Here is a 25,692-nt window from a genome sequence, read left to right on the forward strand (position 1 = left end):
GGGTCACTAGTCAGGTGCATTTTACCTGCCAGAGAAGAGGTTGCACCAAGTTAGGCTGCCCCCACCCTTATTCTTATTACAGACGGCAAGGGACACATTTCACCTCTGACATACCGAGAGGTGAAGCCCTTTGTTGTTTCCTTCTGCGCTTTAAAAATTACGAGTGAAACTGAGAATCTTTTGGTCTGATAAGATGTTCACGAACAGCTTCCTAGTTAGGGCTTCGGGGGAAACGACTGGATTATGAGGCCCCTGACATCACTAATGGATGAATCCATTGCTGGGTTCATTGTTGACTAGATTACTGAGAAGTGCTGAATACTGTAGGCAGTGAGACCTGACCGACAGTCTAGGTCAACAAGGCTTCCCTTTGAAGGGAATCCTATCCTTGGGTCTGCACTTACACCGTCTGCCACGCTCTTCCAACAGTGACAGTCAGCTTGGTCACAGGCCTAGAATGAGAGGTCCAAGACAGACTGGAACCTCTAGAACCAGAAGCCAAAATGACCTTTGCTCCTCTATGCTGATCTTCTCAGTTATTCTGTCACAGTGTTTTCTGTGACATCTAATGCATCTCTGTGAGCCTCTCAAGGGGTTCTTTTCTAAAGACATCACAAACAACACTAAAAGGCTGTGCAGAGCTAGTTTACATAAAAACAATGGAGAATGAAGACCAATAACAAGGGATTTCAAGCATATGACCTGAAGTAAAATGAGTTAGAAACAAAGAAACCAATCCTTAAAGCACTATTGGAGACGTGGAAGAGGACAGGTGATGGGGAGGGGACAAGAGAGGGAATGTACACAAACCAAGGACAGTCTGTAGACATGGAAATGTCGAAATGAAGCCCGCTACTTTGCAAAATTAACATATTCTAAAATACACATGAAAATTAAATTTTAAAAATGAGAGAAAAAAATCCTTATGGGCATATTTACATCGTATATAGCTCAACAACAGAGCACTTGCCCAGCACACATGAAACCACGGGTTTCATTCCCAGCACCGTAAGCATGTACTTCTATTGGGATATGGTGCCACACACACAGCCCAGCGCTTGGGTAGCAAAGGCAAGAGGATCCCCAGGGGTTCAAGGCCAGTCTGGGTGATACAGCAAGACCCATGTTCTAGAGGAAAGCAGCCCTCAGGACTCTGCAAGGGAGGTAGCATCTTATTGTCAGGCTGAGCGCAAGCTTGGAATGCACTGGCCTGGTTTCTTCTAGGGAGTCAAGATTTAAGAAAAGTGTACCCCCGTTAATCCCAGGCTGCAGGCATGACAGCCAATGCCAGCAGAGTGATGGCCACAGCAGCTGAGTGTCTGTCCCAAGAGCCGGTGGACAGCATTCAACTTCGCAGGCCTCCTTGTTACTGGGGATAAAGCTTGGATCTCATCACAGAAAACATTTTCTAAGATCTCCTCATGCAATATTTACAAGAGGCCATAAAGGGATGGGAGGGAAGCCAAAGATGGTGAGCAAAACCTAAAACCACCTTACCTCGGGGGCCCAGTAATGTCCTGAAATAGGTACTGTGTGATGCATCGAAATGTTCCATTTTAAAACCTATTAGAGAGAAAAGGAGACATTGATCAGTGTCGACTCAAAATACTTCTTCTACGCATTTTCCTAAAAGAACAAGAACAAGCCAGTCTCCAAGGTGCAGAGGGAAAGGTTGAATTCCCTCCGCCAAAAACAAACCTGTTAACTCCTCCATGCAACCCATGTGCTAAGTCTAATCTGAAAATCAGAACGGTGACGCACCCTGCGAATTCACCTTGAAAACCAAGTCCCAGTTTCCGCAACTTCTTTTCTCAGTTCCATAAAAACCGTCCCTGCGATGCTGAACCTTGGTGTGAAAGGATGGGAGGGGCTGAAAGGAGGCAGACATCCATCCCCACAGGGAAATGACGCTCAAGGATAGGAGGAGAGGAGGAGTATCCTTGCTTATCACTATATGTACACAATATTGTATATAATATAATATATGCAATATAATTTAAAATATTCATATTGTATTTATTTAAAGAGAGCGTAGGGGGACATGGAAGTCAGAGGACCAGTTCCAGAACTGGTTCTCTCCTTCTATCATGTGGGTTCATGGGGCTCGAACTCAGGCTGCCACATTTGGAAGCAAGTACCTTTACCTGCTGAGCCATCCTGCTAACCCTATCCTTCCCCCAATGTTGTTACTATAGCATTTTCACACATACGTGTAAGAGTTAGCCAGGAACAAGTCTGAGCTACTGGCCAAGCATTTGTAAGTAGTATTAATCCTCTGTGTCGGTTATTTGGGAGCAGGCAGACGGGACAGGAAAACTGCTTACAGGTATAATCAAAATATACTCTATCAACGCATGATATTTTCAAAGAACAAATACGGTGTAAAAAAGAAAACATCACCAACATTGCAACTTCCAAGGGCAAAAGCGAAGCCTGTTTCAGTAACTGCTAATCATTCAATGGTCCTCCCTGCGCTTGGCTTGCCACCCAAGTATTTGTGCTCTCTGGCTGATTTCCAGGTAAATAACTTTATGCATGGAAATGTCTGATAGCTCTAACGATTATGATTAAGTCAATACGGCTGGAATATGAAGGGGAACTAAGAGAAACACTCATGCTGGATTGCAGCAGATCAGGGGCTGTGTCTGAGCATCTCTCCTGCTCTGGGAAGACACCGACTCCCTCAGCCTGTGGTAGACACTGAGAGCACCAACCCCCATCCCAGTGAAGGACTCCCCAGTTCTGAAACAAAGACTGTGACTACCAACAGTCTCCTTCCCCCCGAGACATTTTACCTCTAGATCTTAATACCCCATGGGCATTCTTACTCACACTGGAGGGATAAAGGCACAGTTTAAACTGATCAATGAGTGGATCAGGACTGGGTGCTTTAAAGGCAACTAAGCCTTGAAACCCATTTCCCACTCAAAATGTGGCAGGCAGGTTGTTTAACTTCCTATCTGTAAAGTAATCATCGAAGACTGGATGATTACTGACAGGATTTAGTTACTATATGTAAGTCTTTTAAGGTAGTGTTGGGGACAGGCAGTAAGCCCTCCGATTGTCTGCTACCAGTCAGCTACAGCAGTCTGTACTGCTCTGGGTACCACCGACATTCTGAGGGAAACTATCCTTGTCCAGTGTGCTGTGGATCACGGACCCATCCCTGGTCCCTGTCCACCAAACAGTATCACTGAGCCTCCGGCTCTGATAACCTTCAAAACCATTTCTAAGAATTGCCAAACCTCTGGGGGGAGAGGTGAGGCATGGGATGGATAATAATTCAGGAGAGGAATTTGTTTTTTTTTTAATTTATTTATTTATTAAGGATTTCTGCCTCCTCCCCGCAACTGCTTCCCATTCCCCCCCCCCCATCAAGTCCCCCTCCCTCATCTGCTCGAAGAGCAATCAGGACAGAAATCTCAAGGTCCAAATCAGGAGCAGAAGGAGACGGAGCACGAGCAAGGAACTCAGGACCACGAGGAGTGCACCCACACACTGAGACAACAGGAGAGGAATTTGTAAGAACAAGAAATTAGTCAGGACTTAAATGAAAACAGTAAACATCGTTTCCTGTGTCCAACTGAGTGTAAACAGGGATGAAGGTTCGAGATCAAGTGATGTGCCTGGAGGGTGTAAGGAGCCCCAAACCAAACCCATTTTATTCCTATGCTGTAGGAATAAAATTCAAGTAACCAATTCTAACATCAGGAATAGTTCCCAGAGAGACACACACAAGAGAATAGTACAAGAATCATTGTGTTCACTCTGCTTGTTTTAGCTAAGGGACTTTACAGAAGGCTGGAAGATTTGGTGTTCTAAGCAGAGGCCAAAGGAAAGCTGGAAACAGGAGTGAAGAAAGGCTTTAAATGATACAACACTAACTGGTTTGGGGGGGCAGGGCAGGAGAGCCATTAGTGGATTGGGAAAAAAAATAAGTTCCGGGAACTGCTCTGAATGACCCATTATTTCAAGGACAACAGCCTAGGACAGAGTCCAGTTTGAGAATCTAGGCTAACGTGGCCAGAGAAAAGCGGCTTGATTAAAATGTAAGGTCAAATTTCAGTCCACGAGTACTGAATCCAGCAGCGGACTACCAAAAAGACTGGTGTTTTTAGTACTTGGAGACACTGAAGACAGCGTCAGTCCTGGATCCTTTGTTTAAACTGTTCTGCTGTGAGGCCTGCAGGAGTGGCCGTGCACAGGGGCTCCCTTCAAAAGCACATGGGGAGGGAGGCTTTGCCAGCGCTTTGCCACATCTGTTCTGAGGATGCTTTTCTTCTCTGTAGAACTCTCCCCAGTCAAACTCAGGACATAGTGAAAAAGCAGCCAGTCTTTGAAAGACCAGACATGAAAAGCAGTCAAGAGGGATACACTTCACAGGACGGCTTGCTGGGCCTACGATGAAAGGGAAGCGGGGAAACTATCTGTGACACAGGCCCCGATTGCGGGGGAGGGGGCAGACCCATGACTCACCAGCCTGATTGACATATCAGGTATCTTCCCCAACTCTCCCCCCACACACCCAGCTGGGTCCTTATGCTCTTCCCAACTGAGGCTGTTTGCTCTTAGGGGGACAAAGGCAGGTGTCACCAAAGGCCCTGAATGCCACACTTCTGCTCACCAATCAACACCATTCATTTTTTTTTTTTCATTTACATCTATACTGTCTACACCAGCTGCTAGGCACTGGGGCCTTAAAACCTTACGAGATACAGTAGTTTAGAAAACAGAACTCAAGGCTGGGGAGAAAGAGATACTATAAACACAAACAGTAACCTACATGGTTTTAACGACTTGCAGTTAACTGAGGTCCAAAAATATTAAAGTGAACAAGGAGAGAGGATCGACTCACACCATCCCAGAGGGAGCACACATTGCCTTGTGCAGGGCAACCCCACCAATGACACGCTTCCACCGGGACAACCCCTTCCACATCTACTTATCAGACCAGCTGCTCACATGGCGTTTGTTTATTCATGGACCTAAAGAATACTAACTAACGCTGGCAATTTGGAGATGTCAAAATACTCCCTTTAAAGTGTGTTTTGTTAAGAAAAGGCCAAAGTCTGTTATAATGTGAGTGTATGGGAAGAGAGGAGAGGGGAGAAGGGAGGGTAGAGGAAGAGGGAGGGGAGGGAGGGAACCCAGTATGTATAGGGTTTCATAGAGCCTTTGGCTTCTGGCATTCAGTGGGGGTCTTGCAGTAGATGCAGAAGGCTAAGGGGACAATTGTTTTACTGACAAATACTCTCACAGGAAGACTCAAAGCAGGGAGAACGGATGGAATGGGTCTCAGAGTGGGATATATTTTCAAAAACAGAGTAAGAAAGGGCTGCCTGAAAAGCTGGCAGCAATGGGGCGGGGGGGGGGGGGAGGTAGAGCCAGCCCTGTGTCCATCAAGAAAAAGGACTGTACTCACTACACAGGGGCACAATGGCTCAGAGTGTGCACCTGGCCCGGCTCAGCAGTGGGCAGTCATGCAGAGCACATGTGCCGAATGACTTGGAGCAGTAGAGAGGTGACAGCTCTACGATGCTCACACCACCTCTGTCCTCATGCTCCTGGCTGCAGACGACCTGCTGCCACTGTGCCCTTTCCAGCTTCATCTCCCTCACTGCGCCTCATCTGTTGTGTCAGAGGACCAGTACAAACATCTTCACTGCCTGGCTGGACTGGCCCACTGCTGAGTGGTCTGCGGGTTAGACTGCATAGGCACGGATCCGTGAAGGACCCTTGACACTTTACCTAGTGGCTGCCATGACCCGATTTGCAACGATGTCCCATCATGTCGCCAGGTCTGCAGCCTGCCTATCTGCTGCAGTTTCCAGCTTCCGAGCTGGGTGGCCCAGTGATGTGACTTCTCCAGGGTGCTGGGCCAAGTGGGAACACAGCTGCTCTGTCCCACTGTGCTAGCAGGGACCAATCCAGGCTCTGGTGACTTCCTAACAGGAGGGGCTTTGATCCTCTGTGTACCAAACAGTAGGCCTTTCTTTGATCTGCCTGGCCCCCCACAAATTAACAAGAGGGACATGACAAGAAAGGATTGCTCTCCCCAGACACCGGACCCTGCTGACACCAAACCAAAGCCACAGCCTCTTCAACACAGAGTCTCAGACCTCCACTCAACCCGGAGGGCCTCGCGGAGACTGCAGGCCGTAGCTAGGTATACCAGTATCCATTTTTAAAATTCCAACCATAACAGTACCCCAGAACTACCAAGGGGTGCAAGAGCGCACAGAAAACACGGGGACAAAGAAAAAAAGGAAGCGAGTGAAAAATGATAAGTTAGAAGAGATCTCTGGAAACCTCCTGAGACAAAAAAGTCTAGGTAGACTTCAAACTGGAGCTCTCGCCTCGGCCTCCTGAGTGCTAGGAAAACAGGCGTGACCCACCAGGCATGGCTAAGAATTCCTTTTTGATGCACACATTTCCCAAAAGACAATCTCAGCTGAGTCATTTCTCACTATAAAATCCTGGACCACTTTCGGTAACTTATGCCACTATACTGTGTCACATTTTAAATATCACACCATGGGACACTGACTGAGGCTGGCACTCCCTACACTTGAAGGGACAGCTGAGAGGGCATGACGGGAGAAAAGAGGCCAGCGCACCGTCTACATCACTCCCAGCAGGTGCTTAGAATTTAGAATCCTTAGGCCCGAATTCAAAGATCGAACAGAAGCACCACAGCATGAAATACTGTACCCTCTGAACCCAAGAAGGCAAAGCCACATCCCCAAAGAGAACCCCAGCTTTGCTGGTGCGGAAAACCCACCCTCCATCTCTCTCCTCATTGGCTCCCTTTGAATGGAGTGTAAGCCCAGGTAAATGACACAGCAGAGCTACTAGGAGCAGGTTCACAATGAAAAATCACGCTCCAACAGTGTTACAGCGAACCTGTCCCGTCTGTTTCCCACAGGGTTCCCAAGGAGGGCGAAGAAGGGGGGCTGGGGGCCTGGGATGGTAAGAACGGCAAAGGCTGCTGAGTAATAGCCAGATCTGAAGTGTGTGAGCTCTCCAGGGCAGTCTATGTGACGGAGAGAGCAAGCATGGTACCAAGCATGGCTGGGACCTAAGGCAATCTGTCTGGACAGGTAAGACGTAATAAAACTACATGGTAGAGCTAGACCACAAACCACAGCGGACAGCTGGTGCCCTAAACCCAAGCCAGGGCCATTCTGGAAATCTGGCTGCAAAGGTGACCCTGTCAAGTGCCGGTCTCCTTGTCTGAGCAATCAGTCCAGTCAAATTCCTTTGGCTTAAAATACATCATGGAAGTGTAGTTGTCTGCTATGTAACCCCAGCACACTGGGTTTTTGGTTTTTTTCTCCCGAATGGTCAAAGCTCACCTAGAAACAGCCAGCTAAGCTGAGCTAACAAACCTCTGACCCGAGAGGCGGCAGATCTAACAGCCTGCACTCGGGCTCGTCCATCCCTTTTAATGGTCAACTTAGGGTCAGCAGACGTGGAATGCTCTTCGTGTTTTTTGTTTTTTTCCCCCAGAGACAAGGTCTCACTATGTAGCCCAAACTGACCCCATAATCCCCCTGCCTCTGCCTCCAAGGCACTGGGACCGCAGGCTTTACCCACAGGCTCAGCTGTTCTGTTCTTAGAGGAAGCCATCTGCAAGCCTCCCTGCTCTGCTTTCTTCTCATTTCCAACCCTTCCTCTTTCCTCTGACCCCACATCAGGCACCCTCCGCATAGCTCCCTGCAGCTCTGCTATCTGAACCTCACATTTAGCATGCAGCAATGCCTACGTGGCAGAACCTGGTTATTTCCCATTAGGTCTTATGAAACCTAGCACTGTACCACCTTAGGTTAATTAGTTCTTCCAATTTCTGAGTAAGATAGTCCACAGACATGACACCAGAGAGGGCAAGACAGACTTGGTATTACAAAGGAAAGAGGAAGACGCACCCACAACAACGGCTTCCTAGAATCCTAGTTACAGAGGCATTTTCCCAAGGAGTCCTTCCTCAATGTGCTCAGCAAAGACGTTCTGGAAGGTATGAAAGAAGTTTAAAAATACAAACTTATGCACGTATCCCTCTTTCAAAATCAAAAGGAACTTCTTCCCACTCAGGACAAAGAGATGTGCTTTTCTGGTCGTTAAAAGCATTATATGAAACCCAGACACAGAAAGACAATTTTCACATGTACTCACTCAAAGGTGGTTTTTAAACACAAAGCAAAGAAAGCCAGCCTACAAACCACAGTCCCAGAGAACTTTCAACAATGCAGACACTAAGAGAGACTTACATAGATCTAATCTACATGGGAAGTAGAAAGTAGAAAAAGACAAGATCTCCTGAGTAAATTGGGAGCATGGGGACCTTGGGGAAGGGTTGAAGGGGGAAGGGGAGAAGCAGGGAAGGGAGCAGAGAAAAATGTAGAACTCAATAAAAAGCAATAAAAAAAATGTAAAACACACACAAAAAAGTGTTATATAAATAACCTAAGAAACTCAGGTGTAAGAAAAACAGCCGTCTGAAAGGGAAGTATTAATGGTCCTAGAATTCAATTCTAAGTGAATTCTTAATAGCGTGTGCCTTTAAGCCCAAACTTCTTCCCCTCTCTCCTAACAGGGATTTTAGCCTTTAAGTCCTCTAACATGGACTCCACATACCAAATTACTTAGCCAACACTCAGAGATGGGTTCACTGCTATAGAATTGCCTCTTAACAGTACCAATTTCATTTCCACTTTAAACCTCAGAACTGGTGATGACTTCTGGCTTCATCAAAACACACTCTGTCGCTTGGAATCAGACAATATCTGACGCACAGCATCCTCCCTGCTGGCCAGTGAACATCAGACTGCTGCAGGTTGACTTAGAACTTATTCGCACGACGCTATGGTGCAGCGGTGAAACCCATGTTATCAGCGTGGGACTCTGGCCGCCCCGTGACTGGATTTGCTTCTGCGCTTCACGGCTGCCTTTCATGCTACCGGGCTTTTAAAATGGAGTCAACTCAGGCTAACAGATTTCTTGAGCTGCTGTGTGCAAAGCCGTGCACATGTCTGCCTGCAAGCTACCATGATTCCCGCCCTGACAGTGATGGACTAAACCTGAACTAAATGTTCTTCTTTATAAGAGTTGCTATGGTCAGGGGTCTCTTCACAGTAATAAATCCCTCAGTAAGACATTCACATCTGTATCTTCATAGAGAACCTGGATGGGCACGTGACAGCCCGTGTAAGCCTGGACTAGTACGGAAATGAATACGCCCTCGTGACATTCCAGTTTCCTAGTCACAGCTTTTTCAATGTGGCTGCACCTCACAGACACCCAGAAGCTTTAACACACAGATGTCTAGAAGTTCAGGGCCATCCTTCAAGAGGCCAAGAAACCTCTCTGAGCAGCTCCACAGTTCTCTGAGGAGCAGTCTGCTTGGGCCACTGGTTCAGGAATGAATGGGCTTCTGCACTCCGACAAAACCCCCTACAGTCACAGCTGCTGATGCTCAGTCACTCACGCTGCATCTGTATATTGTGTTACACCGACAGAGCCATCTCAAGGACAAGCTGCTTTTCACTGTAACGGATTCTGGCGCAATTCCTCATCTGCTGTAATTTTACCAGCTAAGAGGAAGGAGGACCTCTTTTATTCAAACCATCTCTCCAAGTGAAACAAAACCCTCCCAATATAGAAATTATTTCTCATGTGTGCTAATACTGCCCTGCCTCACACTTGATGTATACCCAGCATGCATTATACAGAGCCACTATCTATCCTGCAAAGTCCCCAAACTGAGGTGATGTCCACGAGAAGCCCCCCCACCCCGCTGTTAGCTCTTTAAGCCACAAAAAAGGGTCTGGATGATCTTGAAAACTTTGTATCTTAAATGAAAAAGTTTTCCATGCCATTCTGCATCTGAACAAGAACAATTCTTTTCGTTTTAAGAGGGAAAAAAATGTAAGTTGTTCTTCCCCTTTATTCACAGAGGCCCAGAGGCAGTCAGCTGGGTTCCCAGGGGGCATTCTACATAAGCAGAGTCACTGTGGTTGTCACATGAAGGGGACTGCAGAAAAAGATCCATAGAACAGACACTATGATAAGCTATACAAAAGGCAGTCAAAAACAGGTGCTGGCAAAGATACGGGGAAACTGGCGTATTTGTGGGGGGCTTGTTGTTGTTCAGTTTGTGGCTGCTTTGCTTGAGACAGGGTCAAACTTCCAGAGACCCACCTGCCTCTGCCAGGCTCAGATACTCATGTTAAATGACAGTGATACTATTATGGCTTAGGTGTCATGGGAAACAGTCCAGCAAGTTCTCAAAACAAGAAAGAATTTCATGCTGCCCGGCAATTTTAGATAGTCACGCAAGAGAATGAAAATCTATTGGATATATTATTTCTAACAGCCCCAAAATTAAAGCAGCTCCAGAGTCCACCAACTAACCAAGGAATCAACAAAATGACAGACGGGGCAGAAAGACAAGAAGATGTTCCTCAGCACAACACACAAGCAGCTACCCGTCACTTGGTTCCATTACATTCAATGTCCCAAACAGACACATGATTAGACAGACACGAAGTACCAACATGGCAGAGGGGTGGGGGAATGCCTACTGTGTGACTGTGTGTGTGTAATTTTTTTTTCCAGGACATTACATGCTCCAAAATTATATTCAAATAAATTTTTTAAAAAGTTTTAAAGGAGGTACTTAAATACTTAAACTTTTTGGGTATTTATATAAACTTCTAGAAATCAATACCAAAGAACTACAAACAGTTGTGTATTACAGTTTCCCTAAAGATCACCATCAAGGTAATATTTAGAACTGCAGAAATATTGAGATAAGAGTCGACTATTAAAATCCTACCTGGAAATTAGGAACTACAGAAACTGTAGCAGAGACCCACAGTTACATACTACTCTACTGCCAAATCAAATTAATTAAACATTGGGAGAAATGAAAACTTATCTTCACACAAATGTCTGTATAGCAGCTTTATCACGGTAAGGCAAACTCAAATAACTATGATGTTCTTTAACGGGTGGACAGTTAAACAGCAATATGTCCATACTATAGAACATTACTCGGGAATTAGTTTTAAAAAAGAAAAGGCCTGGGATATTCCCCATGAGTTGTTAGTGGGGTGCCCAAATAATGCAAGCAAGTCATTAATTATTAGTGTGGCTCTTGGTTGCCCAACAGCTAGACTGTAAGATATTGCTGAAGACACGACACACTTTGTTTGCAAGACAACAGAGAAGTCAAGATGGAAATGATCCAAAATTTCCCACCTGCCGGCTAGCTTTCATCATAACAGAAGGTGTTTTGAGCCACTGGAGGAGAAACATCAATGGCTTTATCCAGCAGTGAACCTTGAACTGAGAGTACTAACCAACCTGGCAAACACGGTATGTCTATTGGAAAAACAGTGGAGAAAAGGTTATGGAGGCAACCAACCACTTTTTGATTGAATGTGTGGAAATCTGGTCAAAAGCCCATGGATCGGGGTGGGTAATTAAGGCCTAGGGACTGATGGGGGGGGGCGGGGCGGGAATCTGGTACTGTTGTTCTGCTAGACGGACATGTTTTCAAACTGCCTCCTCAATTAATTATACTCATATCCACTGATAAGTGTGGATTATGCTTATCCCCACTGATAAGTGTCAATTATGCTTATATCCACTGATAAGTGCTTTCAACCTTGGCCAGAGAAGTCAATGTAGCAGGTGGGTAAGTGCTGAGAATAAAGGACCGTGAGTGCTCGGCCCGAGGTAGGACACGGTCACCCTCTACTGCTCAGAAGACACCACGGAAGAGGGAAAGAAAAGAATGGAAAAGCCGGAGGATGGAAAAGGGTGCTGAACAATGCTGTCTTCTGGACATGGTGACTCAGGAGTTCACCTAGGTAGCTAGAGTTACCAGCTCAAGACCACCTGCAAAGGGTCAAGTTGACACCAGCAGTCAATGTCCCAGCAGGCAGCATTAACTGGACTTGCTGGGTTGCAAAAAAGAAAGCGGCGGGGGGGGGGGGGGGGGGGGGGACAAAGAAAATATGAGAGGATAAGAAGGGGAAAGGGGACATGTTGGGAGACACCCAGGGGTAGGGGGAGAGGAGAGTTGCGGGTAAAAAGAATCAAGATATATTGCAATCATGTCTAAAACTGTCAAAGAATAAAAGACAGTTTTTTAAAAATGCTGACTGATACACCAACAACCTAGGTGAACCTCCAGAGACTTAAACCGAGTCGAAGAAGTCGATCCACTTACATAACATTCTGTAAAGACCAAATTACAGAGCTGGAGAAGAGCCTAGGGGTTGCCAAGGGTTAGAGGCGGAGGGAAAAGAGGAGGCAACCAGAGCAAACTTGCACTGATGGTACCATCCCCTGCCAGACTGTACCAAGGTCAAAGTCTGCAAGGCATTTTCCCCGAGTAACCAGGTGAAGGGTATCTAGGATGGCTGTGCTCTCTCTTTTATTTTAAATTAAAGTATAATTAGATCATTTACCTCTTCTCTTCACCCTCTCCCATGTGCCCCTGCCCCTAGTTCCCTTCGTGTGTGCTTGTGTGTATACGCGTGTGCTCTTTCAGCGGCATATGAATTTACAACTCTCTCAAAAAGCTCAATTTTTAAAAATCCATAACTGTTATAAGAGAAACTAACCAGGTCGGGCAGTGGTAGCACATGCCTTTAATTCCAGCACTTGGGAGGCAGAGGCAGGTGGATCTCTACTGAGTTCGAGGTCAGCCTGGTCTACAAAGTGAGTTCGAGTTCCAGGGCAGCCAATGCTGTTATGCAGAGGAAAAAAGGGAGGCAGGGAGGGAGGGAGGGAAAACTAACAAACAAGCAAGGCTAAGCATCTGTTAAAAACAAGACAAAACACACACATCCTCTACCTGATCTACATGGTGGTGACTTTAGGGTGTAACCAAAATTAAAAAGGCTGTGTGTTGGAAAAGGAAGAGGGGTCCTCGAAGCTTTGCCCAGAGCTTACACCATCACCCACACACTGGCATTTCTACCGCTCCACGGCAATCGGATCTAGCTTCATTCGACACTCTATCCAGACCATGGGGATGGGGAGCTAGCTTCCATCAGCCTTGGTTCTGCTTCACTTCGGGGAACCCTGAACTGCTCATGGGCTACTTCCCAAAGAGGAAGAAAGTCGGGGAATAAGTAAAGACTCCTGAGTCAGAGACACTGTGACCCCGACGACTGCAGTCATCACGTCAAATGCAGGAGCTCATGCCACAGGACTACTACAGATGGGCGACCTGGGAGAAACCCAGACCAGCTCCAGGGCTTTGGAGGACAGTGAGTGCAAGCCAGAAGTCTGTCCCTTCCTCCCTAAGTGGGACACCCTTCCCTCACCTCAGCCCCTCCCTCTACGGCAGATTGAACACAGGGTCTCTCACACAGTAAAAAGTGTCCTACTGCTGAGTTAGTCTCAGTATGCTCCCACCTTTTTATTTTTTAAACAAAAACCCTCGCACTGCGGTTTTATATTGTCACAGCCTAGGTTTTTCTGATAATCAAATGTAAAAGTTCACTGCCTTATAAAAAAAAAACAACTTTTTTCTATTGTCTGGTTAATTTCTTATCAATGCCACTGAAAATGACAAGAATAAAGTATTTTATCTTGCACAGTACCACACACCTCTAATCCCAGCACTCAGGGGAAGTGGAGGCAGGTGCTGAGTTCCAGGTAAGCCTGATCTACGTAATGAGTTCCAGGCCAAACACACGCTACAAGGGGAAAAAAAAAAAAAAAGCAATTTTACATGAGGAGGGACTCCTGTCTCCACGTGACCTAACTGCCAGCGGCCACCTGGCTCTGCACGGAGGAGCTACTCAATTGGTGCAGACTCCCATGCAGACTGAGGGGCCTCTGGAAGCTCCACCTACACCCAGTATCTCTCAGGCAAGGCTTTCCTTTCTCCACAGGTGAGCATGGTGTGCCCACCCTGAGGAGGGTAAAGGCGGAAAGCTGACGTCACACCACATGGCCGCATCTGAGGGGAACTTCCGAAGCTTGGTGAAGTAACACCAACAAAAGCCAGTGTTCTGAGATGGGTTCCGTCAGCCCGACTCCCCCCAAGCAGCAACGTTCACCTCAGCCATCAACGAAACCAAGGAACGTCAGTGATGGCATTAACCTGAAGCCCATTAAGGCGTAACCAACGGGTCCCCACAGGAAAATTAAAGAGACTCGAGGGGAGGGGACCCCACCTGTGTACAGAAGTTGTCAACAGCCTTTCCTAGAGAAAGCAACTGGGTAAATTTTAATACAAGATACTGCAAATGCTCGAACACATGCCTTTCCTGGGCATCAGATTTCTTCAGGAGCACAGCACAAGGTGGTGATCAGAAGTCGGCTTCTCTCCTGGAAACTCAGAGAGCTAACGGTTGTCCTTATTATCTTTATCAAAAACATCCTTACTCAGCACAAATTCACAAAGTACAAGACAGACAAATGGACAGACAGACATACACTGACTACCTGGCAGGTTACAGAAATAAAACGGTGCATAAATATCTTAGCTGATCTATCACATTTTCCCTTGTGCACAAAAAGCTGAAAAATCAAAACTGTTAAACTGCGTCTAAAATAGCTTGTCATTCCCTCCAGTGCTTTCTGCCATACACACGAGCAATCTAATGAGGTTCAGCAGGCTGCAAAAGTCTACAGCCATCGCGGGCCATTATAATAAATACTCAAGACTAAAAGGCTCGTTAAACTTTTTCTTTCTCATACTTCTGGAGGCTACACTGTCCAGACCTTTTTGTACTTCTTTTTTGTTGCTGTTTTGGTTTGTTGAAACAGGGTCTCATTATGTAACCCTGGCTGCCCAGGAACTATGTAGACCAAGATGGCCTTGAATTCACCAAGATCTGCCGGCCTCTGCCTTCTGAGGACGGCAATTAAAGGTATGCGCCACCACACACAATGTTTTTTCCTATTTTTGAAGACTTATTTTTAATTATATGCTTATATAATTGTATTATATGCTTATGTGCGGGTAAATACACATGAGTACAATGCCCACTGAGGTCAGAGGCTTCAGATCCCCGGGGGCTGGAGTTACAGAGAATTGTGTAACACCTGGTGTGGGCTCTAAGAACTGAACTTGGGTCTCCTATAAAAGCAACAAGGGCTTTTAACAGCTGAGCTGTCCCCCAAAATTATTGTTTTTTTAAAAAATACACACAATCTCCCCTTTATGTAAAGGTGTATTACAGATATTCATTTGTCTTCTGGCTTTTGAAAATGCGGACTGAGCAGGGTGGTGACGCACGCCTTTGATCGCAGCACTCGGGAGGCAGAAGCAGGCGGATCTAGTTTGAGGCCAGCCTGCCCTACAGAGCGAATTCCAGTAGAGGCTCCAAAGCTACAGGGAAACCCTGTCTCGGAAAACAAAAAACAAACAAAAAGACAATGTGGACTGTTGAAAAAAAATCTTCAAAGAGAGGGGTCCTGTAAAGCAAGAATAAGTTTGGTCTGTGAGAGAGGGTCATAAATCCATTTTTTAAAAGTCAAATGTTTTGGAACACTCAATCCTAAGGCGGGGGGGAAGTCAAATGTTCTGTGTATTTGAGAGGACACCACTGCCCTGGATGATTTCCTAACTGTGTGCACAGCTCTCTGCAGAAGAGAGGCCCTGGTGATTGACAGCCGAGTCAGCAGACTTCTGTTTACACTCCTAGTTATCACACGAACTAAAGCAGTATAAAACAGCTTGATTCTTCCAGGCCTTGCGCAGGTGCTGATGAACAGTTAGGGAAATATTTTGATTTGATCACTGAGAAATTGTATACCCCCGTCAGCGGGCACACCCTGAAGAGTCCTCAACCTGCCACACACAGACTAAGGTTTGGGACACAACAGCTTCAATTTAGAATCACCCAACTCCTACCTGGGTCATCACGGCCTCATGGTGACAAGCGGCCTACTGTCTGAGATCTGTGTCACTGGAGGAAACTGTCTGGCAAGTCAGGAGAAGTGGCTCTGAGTTTAACAGGATGAAGGGGCATGAACCATCAAACAAATCCTGCATTATTACAGACTGCAATGCTTCACTAGTGAGTTAAGAAAATTCCCGTATGAAGCCTGAATGCTCTCCCTTGGACGACTCCGGCTTCAGAAAGGGACCATTAGTAACAGAATCACACCAATGACCACCCCAGAAGGAGCCACCACTGTGTACTTAGGACTAAGAACCATACCACGCAAACTGTTCAGTGTAATCTTCCCAATAGTCCCTAAAGGGTTATTTTCTTATTTACAGACGTGGAGACTCACACACAGAAACCACAGAGCCCATACCAGGTGGAAAACAGATCCAAGTCTGGCTGCTGAGCTTTTAACTGCCACTAAAATTAGAGCGGGTTTAATCTGGTCTGCCAGAAAAGCAGGAGAGAGCCATCAAACTAGCAACCTGCAGACACCTGCGACCAACTACCGGCTCTAAGGCGTAGGGTAAAGTTTGGGAAGAGCGTTTTCTATACAGGGCAACCTGATCCCAAGACAATGATTCTGTAAGATGTCAGAGAACCGGCCTTTGGAGACAAGCTCGGTGGCACATACTCTTCCACCTTCACTTCAAGTTTCCATTCTTAAAGCGTCAGATTGACTTTGGTACCTTGGAGGCAGCAGGAGTTTGGTAGCTGGGCAGCAGGCCTGCTTTGCAACGGTGGGTGTTGTGCAGTAATGCCGTGATTCTAGCGAGGCTTTGCCTACGGGTCGTGAGGAAGTTCTCATTTGTCTTGAAGGACTGTAGGACATAAGGATGTCCACTGTGCTCAGCATGCAGGACTGAGAACCAGGATGAGTCAAAAGCCTCTCCTATGTTTCTTTAATATACTTCACACAGGGGCTGGAGAGCTGGCTCAGCGGTGGAGAGCACCGGCTGCTCTTGGAGAGGACCTGGGTCCCATTCCCAGTACCCACATGGTGGCTCACAAGCCTCCGGAGCTGTAGGTCCAGCGGAACCTACACCCTCTTCTGGCTTTTGTGAGCACTATATACACATGGTGCACACATATAAATGCAGGCAGAACACCCATACACACAAAATAAAAATTAAGTGTGGTATGAAGAACATAGACTCAATTATAAAACTATCTACCGGAACTAATTATACTAATCTATGTAATTAAAATACACATCTAAAATGTGTATTAAGTGCTTAATGGCAATAAAAAGGCCTATGAGAAGGAGTCCGAGATAATTATCTTGCTCTAGGTTAAGACAAAAAGTAGAGGATCAGGTGACAGTTAGGTTTTTAAACAACATTTTCAGAATACATTTCTGTATTTATTGGCACACATCGATTGGTTACTGAAGGGGATCCAGAAGGGGATGGAACGGTGGGCGCCCGGTGTGAGGCAGGCACCTCCACCCATTGAATCATCTCCAGCACACTAAGGTTGTTTTTCATGTGTCTTCATCTCCCAAGCCAGCTGCAAATAATGAGACAGCTTAAAGAACTTTCAGTAGAATGTGCAACCAACAGACAGGCCAACGGAGACAGTGTCTCCTGAGTTGGTAAAACAGGTTATCTTGAGGCCAAAGACGACTGGAGACACCAATACCCTGGCCCCTGCAGACTAAAGCGAGGTAGACACGCACAACACTAATTGTCACCGGCTTCGGCAGCACTGGCCCCACGCTCAAGCCTACTTTCCAACTAACGAGGACGACCTATCCCACCGTTAAATTTTCCCAAGGGGGTCAATGTATAAGCGTGTCCTCCAAAATGCCACCTGCCAATCACATACTACTCAGTAACTTCAAGTGTCCAAGTCTACACGTGTCTGTTCAGTTGGACATAGTGGCTTATACCTTTTATCTCAGGGCTTGCAGACAGAGGCAGGTGGATCTCGAAAAGTTCTTGTCAGTCACATAGTGAGTTCCAGGCCAATAAGAGATACACAGTTGAGACCCTGTCTTGGGGGGGGGGGGGGGCAGGGAAGAGGTACCCATATCTATCTCAGAGGATGATGAAGCTGGGGTGCCATCTGGGTTGTTTTTCAAATACCGACTATTCAACAGTGCTGTTCTTGATAGAGAGACCTAGGCAAGCTTTCAACTGCCCAGCACAGCAGGGAACACACATCAGAAGGTGAGCAGTAAGAAGCACACAGGCACCCAGCAAGACCAAGAACAGGGTAAAGGCTGCTGTGTGGAGACAGGCAGCCAGGCCTGGGACATTGTGGGCATTCATCAGAGCTTCTCCTGCCACTTGAGATGCCGGCAGGTGAGAACAGGCAGAAGGAGTTCCCATGGAATGCAGGCTGCTGTGTTGTAAGTACACAGCGGTGGGGCCTGCGACATTGCTGATTCTGCCTCAACCTTGTAACTGCCACGTGTTGAATCTGCTTCACCAGAAAGCCAGGTCGGCAATGATTAAAGCGGTACATTATTTTTTATTTTTTATTTTATTTTATTTTTTTTGGTTTTTCGAGACAGGGTTTCTCTGTGGTTTTGGAGCCTGTCCTGGAACTAGCTCTTGTAGACCAGGCTGGTCTCGAACATTAAAACATGAGGACATGCTTAAATATTTGTTCAGTGAATTCATTCCAGGCAGTGCACCCAAGAAGACCTTATGTGGCACTTGGCCAAGTCAGTAGGAACTTTACAGGACAGAAGAGCCTTAAGACAGAGTGCTTGGTGGGTATCTAAAGCAGAGGGCACAGCATGGGAAAAGCCACCGAGGTATGAGAGGAAACAGCAGTGTTGGGGCATTGGTAATTCAACCACGTCGGGGCCCAGTGATGTTACCTCCCCAGAACTTTGTAGAACCCAAGTCTGCCCACAGTGTCACCATCACCAAACAAGGCTACTTTCTTTTCTTTGTTTTTTCTACTAAGCTGCCCTTGCTGCCCTGGAATTTTCTATGTACAACAGGCTGGTCTTTGCCTCCCGAGTGCTGGGATTAAAGGCTTGTGTGACGGGCACATCAACCACTGTCACATGAACTCTAAGGTGGCTCCAGACATCCTTTTATTGTTAGTATTACTATTATTGTTATTATTCCTCTTTGAGAATGGCTTGCTACGTGCCTAGACTGGCACTGAGTTCACAATCATTGTGCCCCTTCATCCTGTGTGCTGGGATTATAAAATGTTATCATACCATACCCACTCTAGATGTCTGTTCTTGCGCTCTCCTACCCATCAACATATTGTTCCAGTGTGTTCTTTTTACATTATCCACCCACACTGATAGGACTGCTCCTGCCTAGAGCCTTTTGTTCTCCTGATCTGTGGACAGTGAGTGAGTTTGTAATCCTCTTTGGGCATAGAGGCTCCTCTGAGATCTGGCTAACGCCACTTCCCAGTCCAGTTTCTGTCCAGCAGCAGCACCGTCTCCTTTTCACCCGCTGTGCACCCTTTCCTTAGGCAGATCCCAAGAGCCCTGACAAGTCTTCCAGATACCCTCCTTTACTTCCATCTATACTTCTGGGCAAAGATTGTATACCACACAGTATACACCCCTGGGGACTCCTCCCAAAGGCCCCAGCTTAGGTTAGGTCCCACTGTCTAATCATACATTAGCCACCAACTACTGGGCACGAAGGCAAAGGCTGTGGCTATCATCTGACCTACCATGCGCACACAAAGGAAGCCCACTACATTCCTATGCACGATAAGCATAGGAACGATAAGCTGCAGAGAAACACCAGAAACCAGACTAGGAACACAACAGGGTTGATCAGTTGGCCAAAGGCACCAGCAGCTATGGCTGCTGACTCAATTTTCCTTGCCTTCATCAGAGTAGGCAGAAAATAACTCAGGTCTGCTGGCCACTGAACTGCTTCCAACTGATTGAGAAGCCCTCCAAGCAGGGACACTGCGTTGTCACCCAACCTTCCCATGGTGCTGCCTTTAAACCTCGGGGTGCTCATCTGTGTACTGCAGCAGACAGTTGGGGTGATCCCCACAGCAGAAGAGAACACCCCAGTTTAGTTGAGCTTATGGTTCCACAGGCATTCTAACTCGGGATCCCACTCTTCATCCTGAAACTGGATACCCCTCTCTCTTTAAACACTAATTCCTAGCCAGCCCGTCCCCTCCCAGCTCTCCGGGGGATTCAGGCTGCTTTGGGGAATGTCTCCACAAAACCCACACCTTCGGTCCCACCCATTCCAGCTTTGTTTTTCTAGTCAGGCTGGATCCTAGCTAGCCATTCCTGGAAGACTCTTGGCAACACACCCATGGGGCCTGACTCCCAGGAGAAATAACTAGCAGAACCATACTTCTGCCAAATTCAGGGTTCATGTGAATAGCACTCTGTCTTCAAATATCGCTCCACACGACAGAGGAGAGGAGCAGCAGAAACACCGTTCATTGTATGAATGCATCAGTAGGCAAGTCTGCAGATACGCGAATGGAGGCAAGTGAGGTGGTCAGGGTGGTGCGCAGAGAGGGGAAGAGCTGTGGTACAGGCTCTCCTTCCGGAAGAGGGAATGTTTTGCAACAAGACAGCCGTGTCTGCAGAACACTGAGGGTACACCAAACCCCTCTACTAAAACTTCAGAGCCTGTAATTGTTTATTATGTAAATCTCAGTAGAAATTCACGTATTTAAAAACTCACTATTCCCCACTCAGTGATTAAGATGACCTTTTTATTTTTTAACAGACATAGTCACTACACACTTACAAGATGCAGTGTGACATTCTGTACACATAAGCAACATGTGATGGCAGTCATGGTAACTGCATGCATCATCCAGGATCCACGTCTCCACACTAGAACAGCCCAAATCTCAGTAGTGACTTTTATGTATATCACTGTTGTCAACCGCGGCTATTCCGTGCTACCCACCGGCACCTGTGAACATTCTTCTCCCTACGTCCCCCTCCCCTTCCTAGCCTTTAACCCCACTAACAATCTCTCCTATGGGATTAACAGTTTTAACTTCCTTGTCTGTATCTGAGAACATACGGCAACTGCCTTTCTGGGCTTGACTTACTCCTCTTAGCATCATGCCCTCCAGTTCTATCCATGTTACAAAAAGGCGAAGCAGTATTGCACTGCCCATATGCATCCTCTTCTTTATCCATTACTTGGCTGATGGTCAGTTTGATTATTTCTACTTCCTGGCTTTTATGGATGGTGTAGCGATAAACCCGCAAGTACAGGTTCTCTTCAGCAGACTGATCTCCTTGCTCTGGGACCATCAGTGCGCAACAGTGAACCTGTTTCATGGTCTTTTCATCCCTCTACTTTTGTCTGGATTCTTTCCCTTTCAAGAAGAATTTATTTCATATCCCATTTCCCACATCACTTCTCCAAAAGCGAGGTTGACCCTGCCCAACCTTAACAGTCACCCCCTAAACCGTTTGCCCACCAACGCTCATTCTTCAGAGTCTGTAATCTGACTCGCTTTTAATTTCCTGTCCCTGCAATTCCATGCTCCTCAATACGGCAGACTAGACAGTAAAACATACCTGCTACGGTACATCTGAGGTTGGCAGGTGAGTGGACAGAACAAGCCTCAGGTCAGCGGTGAGATAAGGAAACATCATAAAGAGATGCTGTTAGAGAACCAGGCAAACTGAAGAAACACTTCATGAGGGGCTGTCCCAACTACGGAGAACTCAACAACGAAAGCCAGAAAAGGCAGAAATGTACACTTTTAGCACATGAGATACCCAGCTTGGCCCTTTCTGCAAGGACAACACATATTTGTGAAACATTCCTTATTTTCATTAATCCTCTCTTCAAAAAATGGGCGAGCAATCTGACTAGACATTTCTCCAAAGAAAATGGCAAAGAAACATACGAAAAAGCACCTGGTATCAACAGGGACACTGAGAAACCACTGCCTGCCAACTAGAACGGCTATGATTAAAAAGACGAAAGAAACACGAGTGGGGAGAGCGGAAAGGGAACACTAACACTCTTGGTAGGAATGTAGAAAAGGCTGTCACTAATAGAAAACAGCAAGGAAGAAGTACCTCAAAAAGCTAAACTCAGAACTGCCATATGAGCCAGCCAACCCATTCCTGGGCATATCTCCAATGTCTCCAAAGGCAATGAGATAATAAGGCCAAAGGGCTAGGAATTTGCCTGTCAAGGAGCATTCAGACTCTGCCTAGGCTACATCCTAAGTGTGTGTGTGTGTGTGTGTGCGCACACACGTGTGTACATGCTCATTCATGACCATGCACTTCATAGCATCTCCCCAGGAAGTCTGACACACCACACAGAGGCAGGCAGATCTGTCTCAAAAATAAAACAAAAATCATTAAAAATAAAAGTAAAAAATTCCTTCAGTTCCTCAGTCACATCAGTTGCCTTTCAAGTCTCAGTGACAACACAGTGCAGGAGACTGTGCAAATGTAACAAACAGAAAAGCCAGCAACTAGAAACTATAATTCACTGCGCTGGTTCAGCGCAGAAGCAGACAGACTTGCAAGAATGATTAGGATCTAGAGACTACACATTGTAGAAAACAAGGGTTAAAAAGCCACGCAAGTCTTTGTAGTAAAGCAAAGGTATTCTCCAATGTCAACAGTAAAAGCCCGAATCAAAGAGAAATTGTGTATTTTTAAGCGATTTCTAGCCAACTTCAAAATCCAAAGATTGTAAAACAAAGATATCCCATGGGAAGGGATAAATTAAAACATAAAAATAAAATGAATTTAAAAAAACAACCTACTACTACTACAATGATATTATTCTCTCTTTAGCTTTTAGACAGGGTTTTTCTATGTATCCCTGGCTGACCTCACACTCACAGAGATCTACCTACCTCTGCATCCCGAGTGCTGGGACTAAAAAGTGCACCCCAACACACACCTATCACCACGACCTTAATCTTATTTGCTCCTTTCTTCTCAGATTTTCCCACACATACCCAACAATGTAGGGGAGAGGGGGAAAAGGAGGAAAGAAGAGGACAAGGAAGGGAGAGGGAGGGAGAGGAGGGAAAAGAGAGAAAGGGGGAAGGAAAAACTGGGAGTGGAGAAGAAAGACTTGACACTCTTCTAAACTAAGACTTTGCAAGTGCTATTCCACCTCCCGGGCATGCTCTCCTGACTTGGGAATGTATCCCTTTGCAAGACTGCAGTGTCATGAGAGCAAAACTCTGTGCATCCAAGAGCACACACTCCCCGCTGTGCTGGGCACAGCATATATCCCTTGTGTTGTGAACAAGAGCTCGGAACGTTTACCACCAGGGCACAGCCACAAAACCGACATCTGCGAGCTTCTCAACACAAGGTGTCTTCTCTTGGCTTTCTTAGTTTGCCAAATAGTACAGAGCGATGCCTATTAGCCAGGTACACTATCTAATTAAAGAAAAACAATGATCTGAAGATAGAAGAAAAAGCTTGACTGTTCACAGAGAACAATACAGCAGACGCACTGGCAGTGAAGAGCAGGGCCTCCCTGCATCCCAGCTCAGCCTGGCTGTGCTCAGCCTGTGCTTGTAGCATGGCTGGGGGGAGGGAGACTGTCTCATGGGGATACTGATTACTGTAAATGACAGCCCACTGTCTACAACATATAAATCTATTTAAGCAAGCAAAAAGGCAGAAGAAATAGAGAGCAGAAAGTTTGGCTCGTCACCTAAAAATAAACTGGCTCTCATTTCAATCCCGTTTCCCTTCCCGGAGAATAAAACAGAAGTAACGATGATTGCAATTAAAGTGATTTTCACGTGTGGCATATGCAACTACTTTATTAATAACGTCTCCAGATAGGTGGAAAGGCAAGGTGGTGCCAGAGAAAATACGCTCCCATGCCAAAACACGCTACAGTCGCTCTGGAGCGGCTTCGTCCCCCATTTCTTGGGCAACACTGTAGTTTTAATCGCTACATCAACTTAATTATGAAAAAGAAAGGGATCTAGAAACCAAGAATTTAAAAACAGAAGACGAAATGTGGTAACAAGTAGCATTCACCTCCTTCTGAGCACAAGTCCTCAAGCCAGGACGGGACTCCTCTGGTAAGGTTCAAAAATATTGAGCCCAGAGGGCAGAGCCTGTGACCTTGAGCTACTAAGAGAGGGAACAACCAAAGCCTGGGGTGGCTTCTGGGAAAATTGGGCAAGCATAAGGAGCACTAAACAGAAGCAGCAAAGAGCCACAGAACTGCCGTTTTTTATTTTAACTTATTAATTAAGTTGCATTTACTTACTTTCTTACTTAAAAAAAAAAATGGGGTAATGTCATCAGAAGTGAGGCTGAGGCGCAGATGTGGCCTGGTATCTAAGCAACACAGGCTTTTGTCTCTGACCCCGGGTGGCCTTGGCTGGCCCAAGGCTGCCGCAGCTGCATTTTCAGGCTCAAGATGGCTCCAGGAGAAGGACCAGGGTCTTCCTAAGCCGGGATAAGCACAAAGGCAGGCAGACCAGTTTCCAGGGCCAGAACACAGGCTTAGGCCTTTAGGGAACTGAGAAGGGCAAGCGCATGTCCAGGAATCGCAGGTGAGAACTTGGAGGTGACCCAGGAGCCTTTGGGTAAGGTGAGGATGTAAGCAGAGAGACAAGGAAAGCAACTGAAACAGAATGTTGTCAGCTCCTTCCACTAGCAAGGACGGGGGTTTTTACATCATTTGAGAGGGATGAGCAAGAAGCTTCACTGACCTGAGTCGGGCTGGGGGTGGGGGTGGGGTTGTCAGGCCAGGCATTAAACCTAGGCATTAGATTTCACAGGCTGCAGTCAAATTCATGCAGCCTGCAAAGTCACTGACTGACTAAAAGGCTCAGAACATCCGTTATTTAGCCTGTCTACAGACAGTATGCTCAGCACAATCGGTAAGCTGTAATCTTATTTGTTCAAGTGATTTCTGGTCACAATGAAGGGACAGGCGATTTCTCCCTGGTCAGAGACAGGGCTGGATCTAGATGGGAGCTTCTCAACCTGTGAACAGAGAGGCCCCTTTGGGGGCTGCGTATCAGATATTCTGCCTATCAGATATTTATATTATGATTCACAACAGCAGCAGAATTACAAAGTAGCACTGAAGGGTCGCAGCACTAGGAAGGCTGAGAACCACTGATGTAGATGGTGGTGAAGATGCATCTGGCTGGTGAGGTAGAAGAGGAAGTATTTCCCAGAGGTCTGCTGTATGGCGTGGGGGAAGCCCTGCTCTGGAGGGACTGGAGTTCTGTACCTGTTTAACTAACTCAGGATTACAGGATGCTGAATTGATTGAAGGTGCCTTGTCATGCAAAACAACACTTTGGAGACACTAAGGAGACTGGGGGGGCGCTTCCTGGAGAAAGTGGCAGCCTAAGCTAAGAACTTAGGTAGGCTAGACAGCAGAAAGGGGGATCAGGCTGTTTCAAGCATTAGGCTAAAGACAACCAACAGAGAAGACAGGAAGTGAGAGTCCAGGCTGACCCAAAATCTAAGAGGAGCAAGTGTAATGAGTGAGAATCAGGTCAGGAATGAACGCAGACCTCTGACCCCAGCAGTTGGGAGGCACAGGCAAGGAGATCTCTGTGAGTTCAAGTCCAGTCTGGTCTAGAGTTCTAGGAAAGTCACCGGAGCTATATAGTGAGATCTAGTATGGAGAGAGGGGAAGAGGGAGAGGAAAGGAGGAATGAGGGGAGGAGAGGGAAAAAGGGAGGCAGACTTCCCCCACCCAGCGTCCTTGAGATAGATGAACCAGTGCACACATTCTCCTAGAGATGACAGACTGGGATCAAGTCTTGAAAAACGGGCGAGGACCCAGTGTGGCAGAACCTAACAAAAACTGGAGCTCAC

The 25,692-nt window shown here is 46.5% G+C and overlaps 1 protein-coding gene across 3 annotated transcripts in view; it reads right to left on the bottom strand.

Annotated features, from left to right (window-relative positions):
• The window catches only part of Elovl5 (ELOVL fatty acid elongase 5), a 69,018-nt gene that overhangs the window by 20,090 nt on the left and 23,236 nt on the right, over positions 1–25,692 (bottom strand). For all 3 annotated transcript variants that reach the window (XM_041679800.1, XM_041679801.1, XM_041679802.1), the window contains exon 2: positions 1,498–1,563. In XM_041679800.1, coding sequence (XP_041535734.1) covers positions 1,498–1,555 — 58 coding nt within the window. In that variant the 5' untranslated portion in view covers positions 1,556–1,563. The remainder of the gene's footprint in view (positions 1–1,497; positions 1,564–25,692) is intronic.

Source organism: Microtus oregoni, unplaced genomic scaffold (assembly GCF_018167655.1).
Source record: "Microtus oregoni isolate MIOR12 unplaced genomic scaffold, Mior012 000032F_ref0000030, whole genome shotgun sequence".
NCBI classification, from domain to species: Eukaryota; Metazoa; Chordata; class Mammalia; order Rodentia; family Cricetidae; genus Microtus; species Microtus oregoni.